The sequence below is a fragment of the Haliaeetus albicilla genome, chromosome 4 (genome assembly GCF_947461875.1).
Source record: "Haliaeetus albicilla chromosome 4, bHalAlb1.1, whole genome shotgun sequence".
NCBI lineage: Eukaryota > Metazoa > Chordata > Aves > Accipitriformes > Accipitridae > Haliaeetus > Haliaeetus albicilla.
This window is the reverse complement of record NC_091486.1, coordinates 26,915,227-26,934,426: the sequence shown is the minus strand read 5'-3', so window position 1 is coordinate 26,934,426 and position 19,200 is coordinate 26,915,227. Positions and strand designations below refer to the sequence as shown.

Here is a 19,200-nt window from a genome sequence, read left to right as displayed (position 1 = left end):
ATATGATGTATAATGATCTTTCCTGTATGTTCTTGAAAGCCTACTCTAAAATGATGCAAGAATTATTTAGAAATAAAATGAAACAGTGTAGAGTCTGGCCAGACTGAAAGATTAATGTAATTAGTTAACTATTGGTCAGCTAGCTTCTTCTTGAGGAGCAAGCTACAATACTTGTTGCTAGAACAAGAAAGATTAAAACACCATGAACTACTATTCTTGGTGACAGAGTATTCAAATCTACTTTTTTTTATTAAGTCAATTAAACATTTTGATTTTCTAGATGTTCCTGATGCCAAGGTTGCAGTTCCACCTCAAAAACCAGCTGAAGGTAGGGCAACAAACCATACTTGTTCCATAGTGCTTTTATAGCTGCACTGAAGCAGCAGCCCAGTGGGAACCTCAGAGAAAAATCTTAGGCAGCTCAGTGTTACAATCCATCTAATTGTCTCTATACAAATATTATATGAGCAAGGCTCGACTTGGATAGGCTTGTTTCGCTCTGTAGAAGGAGAAAACTATACACAGGTAGTGGTAGGAATGAAGCTTTTTCTCTTAAAAAAGAGTTTGTCCTTTCCAACTTGTTTTCCTATCAGTCTCTTGTTCATTCGATCTTCCTTTTATTTCCATTTTCCTCTTCTGATGACTCTTTATTTTCACCTTTTCTTCTTTTTGCCACAGAAATATCTTTTAAACAAGCTGTCTGAATTACTACCTTTTGGGGAAAAAAAAAAGAGGAAAACAAAACAGAAATATTCTTTTAAAGCCATACAATGGGTTGCATATTTATTGCAAATTATTCGTCCCCAGGCTCTGGTATTGGACTACAGACTACAAACATTACGTATATTTCTGTTATATTAAATAGTTTACTATAAATATTAGAAGTTCAATCTTCTTGGTTTCATTTCCAGAATAATTTGGTAATTGCCAGCAGTGGCAACAGGAGTGGAAAGATCTGATATTTAGATGAATTACCATCAGCAAAGATAGGAGAGTGATGGCAGTAAAGAAAATAAAGCTGAGAAGGGTCAGGGTTCAAGTAAATGTGGACTGGAGATTCCCACTCAAAGTATATCCTTCCAGCTACAGTAAACTGTCAGAATGAGCACCGCATTTGCTTTTATTCTGCAGCTGCAATAAAATAATCTCATCTATTTCTAAACACATTAGGATTTTTCTTCATTTACAAGGAAACATCATACTCACATTTTATTCTAAATATTTCATTTTTCCTGCAAGCTGCCCCTATTCCTATTCTTCTGCCTCTTGTTCCACCACCAGAGGAGAAAAAGCCAGGTAAGAATACTTTAAGTATTTGGACAGTCTGTACATGTATCATTATGACTGTTGTTCTGGGGTTTATTTTAATTGAAATTTTAAAATATATTGTTTTTAAGCAGAAAAAAAGGTGCCAGTAAAGAAAATCACCAAAAAGGTGGTTAAAAAAGGTCCTGAAGAAGTTCCACCACCTAAAGGTAACTATTTTCCTTTTTTTTTTTTTTTTAACTTTTTTTTTAAAAAGTAAAATTACCTTGTGGAAACAAGGCAATTTGTTTCAAATTACCTTGAATCAATCAAATCTATTTGATTTTTATCTTTATGTTTAAAACATACACATTTAATATCCAAGCTGGTTACGACTACTTAAAAAATAGTCACTTCTATAAACTGTCAGTGAGGGTGAAATCATTTCATTAATTACATACATCCAATATGCCTTGCAAATTCTAGGCTATGATATGAATAATTTTTTATTTTTTTTTAAGTTCCTGAGGTGCTGCCAGAGAAGCCCAAAGAGATCAAAATAACATCGATGGCAAGGAGAGAAGAGATTCATGAAGAAAAGAAGGAAATATATGAAAAGCCCAAAGAAACTTATGAAGAATGGGAAGAAGATTATGGAGAAGACCATGACTATTATGTCAAGGAAGAAGGCTATGATGAAGGGGAAGAGGAATGGGAAGAAGCTTATGAGAAAAGAGAAGTGACCTATGAAGAAAAACGAGTCATTCATGAAGAAGGTACTTTAATTATCATACCATTTTATTTCCTCTCTTTTCTCATATTTATTACTAAGGCCCAAAACTTTTGAGCCAGGTAGCATTTTCTGGATTTTTTTTTTTTGTTACAATGACTTGAACCTTAATATGCTGCCAAGTTTTAACTGGCACTTGATGATAAGACAAGGACTCTAGTATGGCGAGGCATAGATGCAGATAGAAATTGATATACTATAATTTGGTTGCCACTGGACTTTGCAGATTGGGACATCTTTAAAACCTAATATGAGTTAGTAGTTTGCAAGGATATGTATAATTTTTAGTTGTTTTGGATATTTCTTCTATCATTTTAAGGTGTTCTAGATAAACTTGATTTAGGTTAAATGTTTCACTCATTAACTGCTCGATATTAATAGCTGTATATTGCAATTCCTTGCACGCTTTAACTGTCTTGGGTAGTAGTAACATGCATGCCTCTAGGAACAGACTTTGCCTCTGATAAGAAACCATCAAACTTGGAAATAAGCAGAAAGTTTTACTGCAACAATTGGATCTCCAACACTCTCTGTGTGGTTTTCAACTTCATAAACTTATAATGGCATAACTAATACCTTTGGTGTGCATTGAGCCTTTAGACACTGCATTTTTCATCATTAAGCAATGTTATTATTTTTAAAGTGGTTGAAGTTCCTAAGAAGCCTGTGCCAGAGCGAAAACTACCAGCAATTACAGCTGAAAAGAAGGAAAAGAAAGAAGTAACAGTTCGTAAAGGTATGACTTTCCTGCAAAACTAACAGGAACAGGCAGATTAAGATCTCTGGTGCATCATCTTCAAGCTGAACTGTGGTGGTTATTCACATTTCCTTGAAAAGGAGAGAATTCTGTTTATGCTGGAGAGTGACATGAGCAAGGCTCATGGCAATCCTTCCTCTTTTCCCACCTCATATTTTCGAGCAGAGAACAGTGGCAATGGTGGTTGAAGCAAACCAAGAATTGCTGGCAAAATCAAACTGAGCTTTGACTACCATTTCTTCTCACTGTATATTACCCTTGGGCATGGGTTCTGCTTTTGAGCCAGTGAGTGCTGCACTTCTGAGACCTGTCCTCCATTTAGATCACTGCATATCTTTCAGGGGAGGATGGGTCTGATCACACCTGTTTTACAAGTGCCTTTACCACCCCTGTTCACAGCCAGTGAACAATGCACTGAATGACGCACAGGATGTGCAAAGGTTATAACATCCTAAACAAGAAAATAGCCAGTTCTACCGGGTTCGTGTCTGGAAAATAATTTGCAAGATTATTTAAACAATAAATGTATCTGATTCGCTTACAGTTGTCAAGAAACCTGTCGATGAAAAAGTGGAGATAACCACTCAGAGGGTTGCAGAAGAAAAAGTCAAACAGGCTGAGGGTAACTACTGTTTAATTACCTTAATGTCATCTTCATGTGAAAGTAGTGGCTATTGTTAGTTAGCTGATCTGCATATGATTTGTCTTCACTTAACATGGGTCTGATCAGTTTTTCAGTCTTTGAAACATCTAATAAAAGCTTCTGCTGAATTGTATAAAAGGAAGATGAAAAGCTTTTTAGGGGAAAATACTAAACGCAGATGCTAACTACCAATGCTTTAAGAAAGGAAGTAAGTGTCAAATTGCACTGTTTTAAACGGTATGTTTCACTCTAAGCTGAAGATGTGAAATCCCCATCTTCCTCAGATTTCCAACTTGACCTGTCTACCAGGATCTCTTGGTTAATTGTTCACTTATGAAAAAAGATGCATCCTTATTCTCTTGGTAACCATCTCCTCCTGTATAGCATTTCCTATTCTGCAGCAGGAATCTGTTGTCTGCAATTCAATATATGTCAGAATATGACGTGTGTACTAAATGTCGAGTTACCTAAACCCTTTAGATGGTAGCAATAAAAAGAAGCAAACACATTCCTTCTGTTGCTTTGCATGGTTCCAAGGAGCCTGACTTAGCTACTGAGTTAGATTATGTTTGTCTTGTTTGTTGTATTTTCAACATCATTGCTACATAGCTGTAGACTTACTTTGATCTCTTTGCTAAATACATGACTGAGTAACAAAATTTTAATGCCAACAGTTACCAAGAAAGTTCTACCACCAAAACCTACACCAATGATCATTGAGGAAAAAGTTATGAAAAAGGAAGGTACAGATCAGCATCTTTCAATTGCAGTTTACATTTTTTCCGGCACCCTATGTTGTCTTGTGCTTCTTGCAAATATGTGGGCCTGTGTGTATGTACCTGGATCTATTGTACTAGTCATGCTGTGACTACTCTCAGTATTTAAATAATATATGCACTGTGCTTTTATCTTTCATAAAGTCTGTTTTTAACATGTTTGTGGCTAGCCTTCTGATTGTTGTTTAAACAGCCTACAGGATATTGCAGTATGATTTAGCTTTTTCTTCATCTATTCTGCCTGCTGGCCTATGCTTACCTAATAATGGCCCAGTGACCCAACATTTCTTTGAAGAACTGCCTTTGGAATTCTTCTAATATGCTATTTCCAAATCCTGTGCATGCATTTATTTTAAATTTTCAGGTTAAAGGTGTCTGTGTCTTCAGTCTTTAACAGATGTTAAATATTATAATTGTATGTTTGTTCTGCGTTCAGTATTTTAGAATATGAATACTGACTGTCTAAATATGTCTAAGACTTAAATGTGCAATACAGATACAGATTTGATAAAAACTCACATGCTGACTACCACTAATGTGGATCTAGAATATAAAATACTAAAACAAAATCCTGTCTTTAAAGTACCGACAGTAGAAACATGGACTGTTTCAGAAGAAAAGATGTCGGTTTCTGTCCACAGAGAAGAAGAGTATTCATATGTCACAGGTATGTACAAAACCAAAAATCTGTGCACCCAAATCAAAACAATATTTCAGTCCTAAGAGATTCTCTTTTAATCTATTTTTATGTATGGCAAATTACATATTTAGACACATCGTGTACTTGTCTTTCATTATGCATTGCTTCTTTTGTTTATTGTGTTATGTAGCCTCAGTTTTCTTTAGATTAATAGATGTCAACATTTCAACTATTTTATCTTAACATTGTTCAAATGCTTTTCTTTGAAGAGCCAACAGAGCATGAGAAAACAGTTGAAGAAAGATTCTTTGAAGCTGTTTACCCGATTGAAGGTAGCTTGATTAAGAATGAGAGGCTAATCAATGTTTAAGATTTTTAAAAAAATTTGAATCTGTAGTTACTCAAAACTCATTGTGAGTTTTGCACATGCTCTCGGTTTTCTGGATGAAATTTTTTTTACATATTAGCATATGTGTTTCAGTGACCTTTGTGTATTGGACACGCATAATATCTTCTTAAAAGCTTTTCAGATTTACTACAGTTGTTGATATTTCCTATCCAAATTTAATATCTTTACAATTCCTATTGTAGCACATAAGGAAATAGAAGAGGAGGAAGAAGAGGAAGAAGAAGTCATTTCTACAGAACTGGAGATCCCTCACGTTGAAGGTAAATAAAATCTTTGTAGTGCTCAGAAAATGCGCTCCATTTTTCTGAACTTCCACGTTATCTGCCTGTACCACTCTTTACCAAAGGATAGCATATCAGAACTGAGATCTTTCCATTTCTCTATGGCTCTACTCTCAAAAGTTCAAGCCCCACTGCATTTCTAAATCTAATTCTTCTTCATCACTGCTTTAAATAATTCTTTAAATAGCTTTTTTTGAGATGCGCATATTGTATTTGTTTGACAAAACAGTCTATTTTTTGACATATAGTGTTTGCTTGTCCAGCGTGTTGAAAGTAGCCTACTGTGATTTGCCAAATATTTTTACTGTCTCCTAAGTGTTCACCACCTATCTCTTTAAAGTGCCTGAGATACCAAAGAGGCATGTTCCAGAAGAGAGAAAGCCCACTCCTGTCCTTAAAAAAGAAGCTCCACCAGCTAAAGGTATTTCTACTGCCCTAGTAAAAAAACTAAAACCAAACAAATTGTCTTTCATTATATTATTTTTCATGTTTTCTTGAATATATTTATGAATTTATTCTCTATGTGGCTTTGGTTTTGCATTATCTCCATATGCATTATTTGATTTTGCGTTATCTCCATACTTTCACTTTTTCATTTGTGCTATAACTTAGCTTACAGCTTGCATTTGTCTCAGCTTTGGCCCTTCTCTTTGCTAACAATCTTGTGTTTGTTGTTTGTATTGAGGTTGTATGGCTTTTGCAGACAAGAGTAGGCTGTGTTTACTTCAATAGAGTGCCATGAAAACTGATAGTGCAGTAATGTTAACATTGGAATTTTATACTGTATGATAGTGTCTTTCCCATATAGTCCACTGTATGTCCAAAAAGGTTGTACATTGTATTATGTTGCAGTACTCAGCTACTTGTGCAGACACTATGTTCTCTAAAGCAATCTTGGATTACTGAAGTCTGGATAAGTGGTCCAAAAACTAAAGTTCTCTCACTTTGACAATGTTTTCCAAAGTGCCTGAAGTCCCCAAGAAACCTGTTCCAGAAAAGAAAATTGCTGTTGCTAAAAAGGAGGTGGCTCCCCCAGCAAAAGGTACAGTACCTTTTGAATGTGCGCTTTAACCGGTCCTGTACTATTGTGCTGTTTTCCTAACTACTATTTGCTTCTCAATATAAGCATATGATAACTATAGTCTGTGTGTTATGTTGTATGTCTGTTCTCATCTAAGACAAACTCAAAAGCCTAGAAAGATTACTTAAACAAATTTTAATACCTTTAAGTTCCTGAAGTGCCTAAAAAACCTGTGCCTGAAGAGAAAGTACATGTTCCTGTTCCCAAAGAAGAACCTCCACGTCCCAAAGGTATACTCAGTGATGGAGTGTACATGTACCTGTTGAATATCTTTTGTGTGTGTCTGTTAGCCTGTACGTTAGCATGTCTGTGTTTTTAAAAAAGTGGCTTGCAGAGACTGGTTTGATTATTTTTTTTTTTCCCAAATATTTGTTGCTCTTGTCTCATACCTTTATATGTTAAGTGTATGAATGTGTTATGTGGTGTGTCTTGATATTCTTATAAATGGATTAATGAAATTCTATAATACTGCAATAAATCTTTGAAGTATAGAATTCAGTTATCTTATATTTTATCTTTTTTAAGTGCCAGAGGTGCCTAAGAGAGCTCCCCCGGAGAAAAAAATTGCTATTCAAAAAAGAGAGGAAGCTCCACCACCTAAAGGTACACTTAAATAAGAAACATTCTTTTCTTGTTATCTTAAGCATCTTGTTTATATCCAATTTGGTTTTGATTCTTAAGTTAATCTGGTTTTAGTTATACTTCAGTTACATTAGCTATGTAACTTTTGTGTCAGTTTTGCAGATAACTGTTATAGATGCAGTCATAAAACACCTGTAATTTTAGTTACTTAATATTATTATAATTCTCTGAAGTGCCAGAAGTACCTAAGAAACCAGCCCCAGAAGAAAAAGTACCACATGTTCCTAAAGTAGAAGAAGCTCCACCTGCAAAAGGTACAATGTTGTTCACTGTAATATCATTTATTGTAGTCTTTGGAACATTGCATTTGTCTCAGCTTGCTCAGCTGTTGTGTTTTGTAAGCAAAATATGTTCATGTGTAATCTTCTTGAATGATACATTTCTGTTACGTGATGCTATGCCAGTTTTGCATTTTATAGGTCCTAAAAGTAAATACCTTTTTTTTAAGTGCCTGGGGTTCCTAAGAAACCTGTTCCTAAAGAAAAAGTATCTCCTGCTGTTCCTAAAAAAGTTGAGGCTCCTCCAGCTAAAGGTATGCTTTCCAGCAGAATGAAAGAATGTGCTGTTTCTCAGCTTCTGTTTATATGTTCTGTATAGTTATCAGCCATTGATTTGTGCTTCCCCTGTGAATTCTGTTGTTCTGATTTAGTGACAATGAATCATTACAGTATGTTGTATGTGTTGTGCAATACTTGTAAAAATACTATTCCTAAATATTAAATTTGTTATGTGTTATGTGCTCAGTACCCTCAAGCAATTCTTTGGAAACTTAGATTAGCAATTTGCAACATGGCTTTCACAATGGAATTAGAAAAGCATACATTTAATATTATTATCTTTCAAAGTGCCTGAAGTGCAGAAGAAAGCCACTTTTGAAGAAAGAGTACTTATTACAGAAGAAAGAATATCTGTTGACATTCCAGAGGAAATCCCACCACATGAAGGTACACTATAAGCAGACAATACTGAGAAACTTGTGCTTTGTCTACAAGTCTATTGTTCTAATACCAAGATTAAAACACACAAAAACTTTGTGTTAGTTACCTTCATGAGTTTTGTCTTGAACGTTTTACAGACTTACAGACAGTTAAGAGCCTCCTGAGTGCGTTTACCATTTCAGTCTTGAATGCTAGGATCCCACCCCATTGACAGGAATGGAAACTCTACCACTGAATACACTGATCTTCGGATCAGGCTCTCATGAAATCATAGTAAGAAGTATGGATGTATAGCGTTGAGTTTAGACTCTGCGAATTAGGACTGTAACCATCTATTTGTCATACTCCCTACAAAGCTCTCTGTAGCCCTGCAGATAATGATATTATTTCTCTCTGCAGTGTTAGCTTCTCACCAGCTCTTTTAACATTCTCGTACTCAGGGAAGGCTGAGATCAGTTGTTTTAAGTCAGTATAATGCCACAAAATATCTGCTTCAGGATAGCTGAAATCAACATTTTGACAGTTTTTATATCCCATTAATAACTAGTCAGTCAAGACAATTCACATATTCTATTAAAAAGCATAGATGAGTTTTTAAAAGCAGATATGGAAGTTATCTATCTAAAATAGGAACATGAAAATATATATTCATATGGATACGTGCAGTGTTAGTTTCTGTTTATCTCTTGCAAATTAACCTTTTACCCCAGAACAAATTGATGTTTTCCCTAATACAGTCACATTTGTAGATGTGCACATGCCAGGCTTTCCTTTCAATTCTTGACCTACCCTTCTCATCTCATTCCTGTCCTTCTCACTTTCATGTAGCTGGATCAAGGAGCAACCTCTAGTTCTTTGGCTGTTGTTTCCCCTCTTAGCTGTTGTGATGGGGAAGTTTGGGGAGCTGAGGAATTCTGGTGTACTGACAGTTGACCAGTAAAGGATATTTGAAAGTTACAACAGCATACAATAGAGTACATGGGGCATGGACAAAACACATCATTTAGAGCAAATCATACATATGTGTGTGCACAGCACTTTCTGCATTGTATGCTTATCTGTCATTGTCATATAGAACTTGTATGAATTGGTCTTCATCTTCTCCATCCTTTGATCCATCCATCCATCCACCCAGCAAAAATACTAAACCAAATAATTTTCTTTAAAGAACCAACAGTTGAAGAATGGGCTGAAGAAGAAATGGAGGAAGTGTCTATTTCCATTCACAAAGAAGAGATTTCTGAAGGTACGACCACAATTCAGGAATACTAGGCAAAAGCAAAAAGTCATTTTTGTTTTGTACCAAAAATAGTGTCGATTAATATCTACTCTATTCATAAAGAAAAATTTACTACTATATAAATGTTTCACATCTTATGAACTTTAGTGCTAAGAATGTGTACAATTTCTATTACTTGCTTTTGAAAAGTGTAGTAGTTAATCCTGTTTTGGTACAGTGAAAATAATGAGGTATCTCTTGGATGTTGAGAATTATCAGCCCTTCTTTTTTTTTTTTACAAAAATTCTCTATTGGAAGTTCCTCTTCAACCAGGTTGCTTGGATGAAGTAAAGGTCCTTCAGAATATCATGGTGCACTCTGGTTCCTCAGACCATTTCACAGGAAAATGACTAAATTGTTTCCACCTGTAAGTTTACTGGTGGTAACAATGCTGTGAAGGATGTTAACATACACTGATTGACTCAATTTCCATTACAAGTCACACCGTAGAAAGTATTTTCAAGGGATGGCTTTAGTCAAGGAATTTTCTCAGTATTTGGGAGAGAGGCTTTCTCAGAGTGGACAAATTCCAACATTAGTGAACTAGTAGACAGAGGAATGGAAAGTGCTGATCTAGTATTTCAAATACTGAGCATTTTCAAACTACACAGAAATACAAGATGAGAGTTCAATCTCAGATCCATTTAAGTTGCTTGGAGTTTTTCCATTGGCTTCAGAGGGAGCAGGACGGTTTGAATGTAAATTTTGTAATACCAGAGGTCCCTGTTAGTAAAAGCACACTGTTTATTCTTGTCTAACAAATATTTTGTTGCTTACTAGGGCCATAAAGACAGTAACAGATGTCAAATACTTAAACTCAAGTATTTTTTTATTTTACTCTTTTTAAGTGAGTGAAGAAGACTCTTACTACATAGAGGAGAGGGTAACTGTTCCTAAAAGAGAGGAAGTCCCACCCACTAAAGGTATATGTTCTTTTCATTACAAAATATTGGTTGTTTCATCATTCTGAGTGTCATGTTGCTACTGTATGTTTATTTCCATTTGTGGTTTTTTGTATTAAGGAAATATGTGCATGTTACAGTGATACTCCTCCTCTTTGTAAAACTATGTATTGTAATCTTTTAAAGTGTCTGAGAAGCACAGGAGAGTTGTCCCTGAACCAAAAGTTCCAGCTGCCCCTAAGGAAGCTCCAGGAGTTAAAGGTATAAACCAGTTCCTCATGTGGCTGATATATCTTCAACGGGATTATGTTTGTCTTACTGTCTTGTTTATACGTGTTGATGTGGGTAGTGTCTGTTTCCAGTGATGAATGATTGTGTCAAATTCCATCCTGTATGATGAAAAGTAGTACTGTTTGTGTTAACTGAGTAAAACACATAATGATAGAGTAGACAATTACAAATATTAGACCTTAATATTCTTTCTCATCTTCCTTCTCATCTTACTCATTTTTCTAAAGTTCCTGAAGTTCATAAGAAAGCAGTTCCTAAAGAGAAGGTACCTGTCCCTGTGCCTAAAAAAATGGAGGCTCCACCAGCAAAAGGTATATCAGTGGTTTGTTCCTTGCAAAAAATACTTTTTTTGCTGTATTCTATTTTTAATATATATGCATGTTGATAAAAAATATCTCACATATCAAACTTCTTCAACATTAAACATGTACTTATGTCCATTTGTCTACAGTGTGGCCTGTGTTGTCTTGATGAGATTTATGTTATTTCATCTTTTATCTTATGTCTGTTGGTGAAATCAATCAAATTTTTCTAAAGTTGCACAATCTTTTTTAAGAACCTCCAGAAGAACAGGTGCCCACTTTTGAGATAGAAGTTGAAGAACGTCCATCAACCAAAGGTAAACAAACTGAGAATATTATTACCATGGGGATTCTTTTTGTTTGGCCTTGCAGTATTTGTGCTTAGGCATTTTACTTAAATAAATTTTTGTTTGTTAGTATCTGTAACCTCTGTTTAGATCTCCCCTTTCTTTTGACTATTTACTCATCTTTGTGCTATGGCTGTGAAATACACTCTTCTGCAGTGTCTCATTTTTGTTGCTGTTGAAGTTTACTTAGCATTGTCTTTTTAAAAAAATCAGATTAAGTAGAAAAAACTTATATATAGCTGCATTTCAAATATTGCAATTAAATATTCTTACACTTACTATTTTTAAGTGACTGAAGTGCACAGGAAAATTATCACAGAAGAAAAAGTTGCCATTGCTAAAAAAGAGGAGGCTCCACCAAAAAGAGGTACATAATTTTTAAGAGCTACACAAGAGGTCTTGTTTCAGAATACTGTTTTATATTTATAATGTCTAATTGTGTAACACAAGCTGTAATGTTCAGTGTTTGCTGTCTTTTTTTTATTTGACTTGAAAAAATGTCAAGTTTCTGCATTTGTGTTTTGTCATCTGATTATGTTAATAAACTGTGATTAATTCAAAATCTTTTAAAACAACCTTTTTTTTTAAAAATGCAAGCAGTGCCCAAGAAGCCTGTGCCAGAAGATATAGTACCTGTTCCAGTTTCAAGGAAAGTGGCAGCTCCACCAGCTAAAGGTATACAAGTTCTTTTGAAAGTAGAGAAGGCTTCTAAATATCAGATGTCCATGTGCATCATACTCACCATCTGCCTGGTTAATCAAATCCCAGTCTCTCTTGACTTGATTATAAATGAAAAGGACATTTGTCTTCTCACCTGCAAAAGAATTCAGAAGGTGACAGAGAACAGTCACACACCTGCATTCCTTGCATTTTCTAGCTACTATTTAACTTCGTTGATCACTCTGGCTGCCTAAGAGCTTTGGAAAGCTGAGTGAAAGTGTTTACTCAGTGAAGAAGTGAAATAAAAATGAATACATTTAGAAAAGAACTATTAATGTTTTATAACATTGTCAATATTCAGTGAAGTGTTTCAAACTTACAAATATGTCTTCTGTTTCTGTGATTTTCTTGTGTTTGAAAAGTGATTTTGTTACTTATGTGTGGTATTCTGTGGTTTAATTACATTTCTGAAGAGCCTAGAGGCAAATATTTTACATCTTACTTTCATCTCAATCATTCCATCTTACTTCATGATGTGTCAATATGGTGTTTGATTTTGATGTATTTTGGTCTCTATATATCTGTTATTCTAATATTATATGTATTATTTTGGTAGATATTATTTTAATATTTAACTATATTTCTGCTTTTACTAAAATTGCATGGTGTTTCAAAGTGTCTAATTTATCTGGGGAACTTATTCCTGGAACCCCCCAAACAAATAGTCTTCAAAATAATGCCTATCTAGCTACTCTGCGGCTGGTCATTTTCTCTGTTAATTTAAATGTCTTTATGTTTGTATGTCTGGTGTGATTGTTGAGTTTATTATACGCATTTTTGCTATGTAAATGTGTACTATTTCCCCATAATTGTTTGTCCATAATTCTTTCATATGAACGTCAAGAAGTATATGATTTCTTTTAGAATTTAGTATTCTTACAATTACTATCTTTAAAGTGCCAGAAGCACTGAAGAAAATTGGAAAAGAAGAAAGAGTATCCATTGCTGTTCCAAAAAGAAAAGTGTCTCCACCACCACAAGGTACTCCTGCCCATGGATTAATCTATGAACAGGCTATCCTTGTACAATACCACCAGAGCTTCAAGCCTGCTGGTCTGGCACCTTTCTTGAAGTTCTAATGTTAAAGTCATAGAATCATTTATGTTGGAAAAGACCCTTAAGATCATCAAGTCCAACTGTTAACTTAACACTACCAAGTCCACCACTATGTTCCACCATAGTCCCAAGGGAATCATAACAAGAGTCTCTGAGAAACACTACGAGATGTATTTTTCCCAGTTACTCTGGGTATGGGATGTGTCAGGAAATAATAAGTAGTTTTCTAAGAAACCCCAAATGGTGTAGTTATTATTGTACATGACATTTCACCAGAGAAAAATATTAACGTTAGACTCTGTCTTTGAAGAACCAACAGAAGAAGAACGCTGGGCTATGTCAGAGGAAGTATCCATTTCTCTTCACACAGAAAAGGAGATTTCATACACAGGTATGAAAGGACTAAAAAGATTTTATGTTTAAATTTACATCTTGTAATCTACTTTAAAAACAAACAAACAAACAAACAAACAACAAAAAGACAACGAAACACAATTTCATGTCCTGTGCAGATGGCCGGTTTATCCTGAAAGTGAAGCTTGCAGAATACCACAGGACAGCATTCCTTTCTCACAAAAAGCTTAAATCTTTCCTCCTGGCTTACTGCTGTTGTCATAGTGGAAGCATAACCATTTCTCCAGGTCTTCCTTTGCAAATCTTGCTACCTATCTGACCTTTGAGGGGAAACAGGGCAGCCTTTTCCTTCATTTATATTAACGTTCTTTCCTCTTCTGAAAAGAAACCCTGTCCTTTCCTGTTCTGTGACAGCAACTCCTCACCTAAATCTGAAGGTCAAAGAAAAAAAACTTTACCCCTGCTGTCACCTACCTGGCTGACAGACTTAGCACAATCCCATATATTGGACCTGCCAGCTCAAGGGCTTTGAACAAAGTCCACAGCTTTTAAAAAAAACTCAATGCTCTATTACTTTTGGAGGCAATCTATTGATTTGTGAAAAATGACCCACAAGATGCCTCATACTTACTGCTTTCAGATGTCCTGCTGTTGATAACATTATCATATTCATATCATGAAAGATTAATACAATCATATCAGTGTGAAGTTAAATAATCTATTTTGTCTCTCTGTTGGAGAGCGATGGGGGGACAGACAGATCATGAGTACTAAGAGAAGGATGGCAGAGGATCTTTAACCAGCCTTCTGTAAGGCAGGGGTAATATGCTGGCTGGTCTAGAAAAAAAATGGTCAAAGCAGAAGGACATTAAATGCAACAGTTCTCCCATGGGATACCACATAGAGGTGCTGTAGCTAGGACAAAAGAATCAAGAGGAACCTGAGCTTCCTGGCAAGGGCAGTCACGCACAATGCAGTTTTTGTTATCAAATCAACCAAAATTACCAGTTCCAGTTTTAGTTTAAGATTTCAAATGCAGATGTACCTGGCACTTACAGTTAAATATCAAGCAGGGCTCTGCTAGCAAATATTTAAAGAGCTGATCATTCTTCACATTACCACAAAAATAACACCCACTTAGCAGCCATCAAGACTTGTGGCAGCCACTCATCTGCGCTCACTGTAGCTTGTCATGACAAAAGTATGTAGAAATTCTCAAATCTGTCACTGACAGAATGGATTCCATCTCTTAAAAAGATCAAAAAAGATATCCAATCTGTTAAGAAAATGCGAAAGTTACTGTCTAACTTGGCAAGTCTAGTAATCTCCCAGATGTAAAAATGCTAATGCAGTTTCCAGTTATATTGACTAAAAATTTCCCAAAAAGACACCTGCCTCAGAAGACAAGACCTATGCATTGCTGTTCTGGAAAAGAGAAAAGGCTGCTTAAACATAGTGTGCATTCTTTCCTGAATAAATCTTAAAACCTGAACATATTCACACCTTAATCTTTTGGATCCTGCTTTTCTAGGAAATGGCTCCTTGCCAAGCCTGAACAAAGAAGCCACATTATAAAGCAATCAAGAGAAGAGGAAAAATACCTTCCTCACTGAGCAATTAATTCTTTTGCTTTTAATTAGACCGGAGCTCTTATCCATTGTTAGTCACTCACAAAGGTTTTCTCCATGTGCTCCCTCATCTTCATCTAGAGTTTCCTATACAAATCTTTTGTTACCAGTGATTGAGGACTCAGTCTATTACTGAGGTAGTGCAAAGTGTCACTGCTGTGGAGAGAGGCTGCCACAGAGGACAGTGGGATTTAATGATTTTGTAATTGGTTGAATTTGGCTTTTGAGTTCTGCACATTAGCAAGCTTAACTTCACTGATGGCAGCAGTGAATGAAGTAGGAATCATATCAGTTGCTTACATTGGGATCTTGAAATGTTTGTTGTTACTTAATTGAATAGCAGTCTAATGGCTTCCATAATTACATGTCCAGTGTCAATAAGCACAACTGTCTTTTACGTATCAGCCATGTATTTGTAAGATTTTTTGTGTGTGTGTTTCTTGCCAAGAATATTTTTGTTTTTAAATAACACTTTCAAAAATTCTTAATTGTAAATGTACTGTATCTTTTAAGTGCCTGATGTACCAGAGAGGGCTATCATTGAAGAAAGAGTACCAATTTATCCTCCTAAAAAAGTGGCAAGACCACCAGCCAAAGGTATACTGGATAGAGTATTGAAATACAGTATAAATGTTTTTTGTGTCTTGTATGTTCCATGTACAGTGAATACTGATTTGTTTTCTGTGGAATGTTCTTCGTTTTGTTTAATTCTTATTTGACAATGCCTTGTAATCCTTATTATTAGTAAGATCTATGTGCTAAATTTTAAGATTCTTTTAATTGATATCTTTTTAAGTGCCTGAAGTACGCAAGACAGTTGTCCGAAAAGAAAAAGGGTATGTTGAAGTTCCTCACTATAAAGAGGAAGAAGAGGTTCCAAAATATGAAGAGGAAGAAGCCATCAGATATGAGAAGGAGGTAATCCATTACAAGGAGGAAGTCCACCATTATGAAGAAGTTAGTCACTATGAGGAGGAAGTTCCTCAGTATGAAGAGGAAGAAGTCACCCGTTATGAAGAAGAAGCGGCTTATTATGAAGAGGAAGTTCAGGAGTATGAGGAGGAAGAGTCAGAAATTCCCCAGTATGAAGAGGAGGCTCCCCCACCAGTTAGAGGTATACTTAAATTTTAGGATTTGTGTGAGACAAAGTAGTATCTTTTCATTCTGTTAATATACCAAAGTATCTTTTCATTCTGTTAATATACCAAAGTTTTTCTTTAATATGTTCCAGCATGCTTTACAGTGTGCCTTTTTTTCAAGATGTTTAATGATTAGTATATAGTGTAGAAAACATGTGATGGCTGTATGTCTACTCTTTACTACTACCTCTATAAATTTAAATGTTCCATTTCCTACATGTTCATTCCTCTTTCATATGAAGTCTGTATAACCCACTAAGAAAATTTAACTAAGCTTTACTTCATCCTCATCTGGGGTGCAAGTTTGCCATCAGATTGTGCTTGAAATACTTAGAAATATTTATGAGAATTCTGTAATCACAGAAAAAAAAAATGTTTATCTAGAAAATAGGTAGGATACATGAAAAGAAGCAATTTAGGAACACAAGTCGCATTGCTGTCCTCTCAGAAACCTTTGAAAACCTCATAGTTCTTGTTTGTTTATTTCTTGAAGGGAATATATGTCCATAGAAAGCAAAGATACAAAAGTTCTATTAAATTGCCATATTTAAATATTCTTAGTTTTAGGTATTTTCCTTAGGAATAATTTTTATGGTACTGGTGTAAATTTTCAACATTGTACAGGATGAACGCAGTATTCACTACTTAGAGAGGACAGCTAGGTCACACCAAGATCTTGGTAATAAACCCTTTCTACATAGTAATATAAAGATATAGACTAATGATATCTGATTTTCCAAAATTATGTAATCATTTAAGGGTTCTTAAAAATGTATATCTTCCAGTCCTGTTTCAAATCATTCGTCAGTGTCTCTTCCCCAAAAAGAAGTTCAGAATTTCTTTTGACTAATTAATGAATGCCAAAACAATATTTAATATTGCTTGCAGTAGAATTTTGACATATTGATTAGCACATTTTTCCTAGTAAGGAAAAGGCCAGGCTGTAGACTGCAAAAGCCAGGTTAATCCTGAACAGGAAGATTAGGATTAGCTAAAATTTCCTTTGACTCTATTGTAGTAGTTAAGTGTAATTCGTATGTGCTCCAAACTTTCTTCAGTATGCTCAGAGCCAGTGGGATTACTCTCCTGTCATCATAAAACTTGTATGCATATTTCTGGGTTTTGGAGTACAAAAACCATTAAGATACATTTTAGTTGAAACCTTTGCCTCACGGTAGTTAAAGGGAAAATCCGTTGATTTCAGCAGTCAGGATTTTCTTTTTTCATTGAAGCAAACCACTAGTAAACATTGCCGTTACCTAACAAATTGTGGTATAAACTGCTGGGTACTTATAATGTGTCCATAGTTCTGTGTTTGAAGTAAACCAACTGATAAAATTGATGTGCTTGCTTTCTACATGTAGAAAGCACTTGGAAATTTCTCAGGAAGAAAATGTAATCAGCAATATATATTCACTACATATACAAAATTGGCTTATCCAACATGATCAGGTGCAACATATTACATGTCTGAGAAATGTTAGGGGAAAATACGGAGAAGTAGTAAAACCACTAAATATCTAATACAGCAATTAAATAGTTGTTTCTTACAATGTTTGTAATAAACATCCAAAAATTGGAGGAGAAAATAAAATAGTATTCTTGCAATTTTCCCCACCATGACACTTCTTAATCTTCTTTAATAGCTGGTTCTAAAAAGTCAAACTCTGTCTTAACTCAATCTTTTGATCAGCAAATAAGCCCCTGAAATTAAAAACATCTTTATTGATGGCCTCAATGGCTGAGCAGCAAGAGTGGACATAATAGCAGTTAGTATAACCTGTTTGCTATTTTATTTTGTCTTTATGATCAAACTATGTTAAATCATATCTGTATGTTTTGAGTATGTATTTGTGATGCTTGTGAAGTTCCTGTTGTTTTAGAAGTAAATACCTAAAATATTAATGGTATCTTTCAAGTGCCTGAGGTTCCCAAGAAGCCTATTCCAGAGGAAAAAGCACCTATTCTGAAGAAAAAAGAAGCTCCTCCAGCAAAAGGTATATATTGTGTCTCTATGTTAGCAGACTTCCTCTGAATATGTAATTCACAGTATTTTTCAGATGCCTTACTTGACCATTATTTTTTTCTGTTCTTTTTGGAGGGGTGTCTTCATATGAAATGTTTGTGCCATTGTCTTTTTAGTTTCATTTCTGTTTTGAATAGTTTGTGGATTATTTTCTAACCAAAATAATGTTTCTGAAGTGCCTGAGGTGCCAAAGAAACCTGTACCTGAAAAGAAAGTCCAAGTGCCAAAGAAGGAAGCTCCCCCAGCTAAAGGTATATTAACTTGTAGTTAACTATGATCAGAAAGGTTTTCTAGACTTCATTTATCTTCTTGCTTGTGTTAAACACTAGAATAGTTAAAGACTGTTGCTCTTAAGAGTTGTGGTTCTTTGTGTTTGTGTTCAATTGTTTAGTGTCACTGGCTTGTGCTTCATGGTGTTTTACAGTCTTATGCCAGGCTCAATTTACAATAATATCTTCCTAAGTTCCAGACGTGCCGAAGAAACCTGTGCCAGAAGAGAAGGTTCCTGTTCCTGTACCAAAAAAGAAGGAAGTTCCACCTGTCAAAGGTATATCAGCCCTTGGCTGAATGTGTTAAAAAAAAAATATTTTAAAAATCAGTGTTTGTTCACCTTTCCTCTTTAATGTAGTGTAGAGTGAAGAGAGTTTTCTATTCTTGACAGTTCTTGTCATTCCACTTTATTGATTCTATAATTGTTCTTTACCTTATGGTTCAAAAATAAAATTCTTAAACTACAATAATATTTTTAAAGTGCCTGAAGTACCAAAGAAACCTGTGCCAGAAGAGAAGGTACTTGTCCCAGTGCGTAAAAAAGTAGAAGAACCTCCACCAGCCAAAGGTACACCAGTTTCTGGTTCAACTGCATAATTCTAGTTTTGTTTCTTCAGCTTTAGAAGACTGCAAGTAACAATCCCATTCCTTATCCTAGTGTGTTTGATACAGAACCACTCACTG

At 35.2% G+C, this 19,200-nt stretch overlaps 1 protein-coding gene across 1 annotated transcript in view; it reads left to right on the top strand.

Annotated features, from left to right (window-relative positions):
• The window catches only part of TTN (titin), a 245,450-nt gene that overhangs the window by 88,291 nt on the left and 137,959 nt on the right, over positions 1-19,200 (top strand). The window contains exons 107-138 of the mRNA XM_069781541.1: positions 281-328; positions 1,240-1,296; positions 1,398-1,475; positions 1,767-2,021; positions 2,679-2,771; positions 3,337-3,414; positions 4,110-4,178; positions 4,795-4,878; positions 5,121-5,183; positions 5,443-5,520; positions 5,882-5,962; positions 6,506-6,583; positions 6,772-6,852; positions 7,148-7,225; positions 7,438-7,518; positions 7,713-7,796; positions 8,110-8,208; positions 9,371-9,448; positions 10,330-10,404; positions 10,570-10,644; positions 10,902-10,985; positions 11,231-11,293; positions 11,613-11,690; positions 11,921-11,998; positions 12,941-13,024; positions 13,410-13,490; positions 15,595-15,678; positions 15,878-16,195; positions 18,140-18,217; positions 18,423-18,497; positions 18,710-18,793; positions 18,998-19,084. Coding sequence (XP_069637642.1) covers positions 281-328; positions 1,240-1,296; positions 1,398-1,475; positions 1,767-2,021; positions 2,679-2,771; positions 3,337-3,414; positions 4,110-4,178; positions 4,795-4,878; positions 5,121-5,183; positions 5,443-5,520; positions 5,882-5,962; positions 6,506-6,583; positions 6,772-6,852; positions 7,148-7,225; positions 7,438-7,518; positions 7,713-7,796; positions 8,110-8,208; positions 9,371-9,448; positions 10,330-10,404; positions 10,570-10,644; positions 10,902-10,985; positions 11,231-11,293; positions 11,613-11,690; positions 11,921-11,998; positions 12,941-13,024; positions 13,410-13,490; positions 15,595-15,678; positions 15,878-16,195; positions 18,140-18,217; positions 18,423-18,497; positions 18,710-18,793; positions 18,998-19,084 — 2,907 coding nt within the window. The remainder of the gene's footprint in view (positions 1-280; positions 329-1,239; positions 1,297-1,397; positions 1,476-1,766; positions 2,022-2,678; positions 2,772-3,336; positions 3,415-4,109; positions 4,179-4,794; positions 4,879-5,120; positions 5,184-5,442; positions 5,521-5,881; positions 5,963-6,505; positions 6,584-6,771; positions 6,853-7,147; positions 7,226-7,437; positions 7,519-7,712; positions 7,797-8,109; positions 8,209-9,370; positions 9,449-10,329; positions 10,405-10,569; positions 10,645-10,901; positions 10,986-11,230; positions 11,294-11,612; positions 11,691-11,920; positions 11,999-12,940; positions 13,025-13,409; positions 13,491-15,594; positions 15,679-15,877; positions 16,196-18,139; positions 18,218-18,422; positions 18,498-18,709; positions 18,794-18,997; positions 19,085-19,200) is intronic.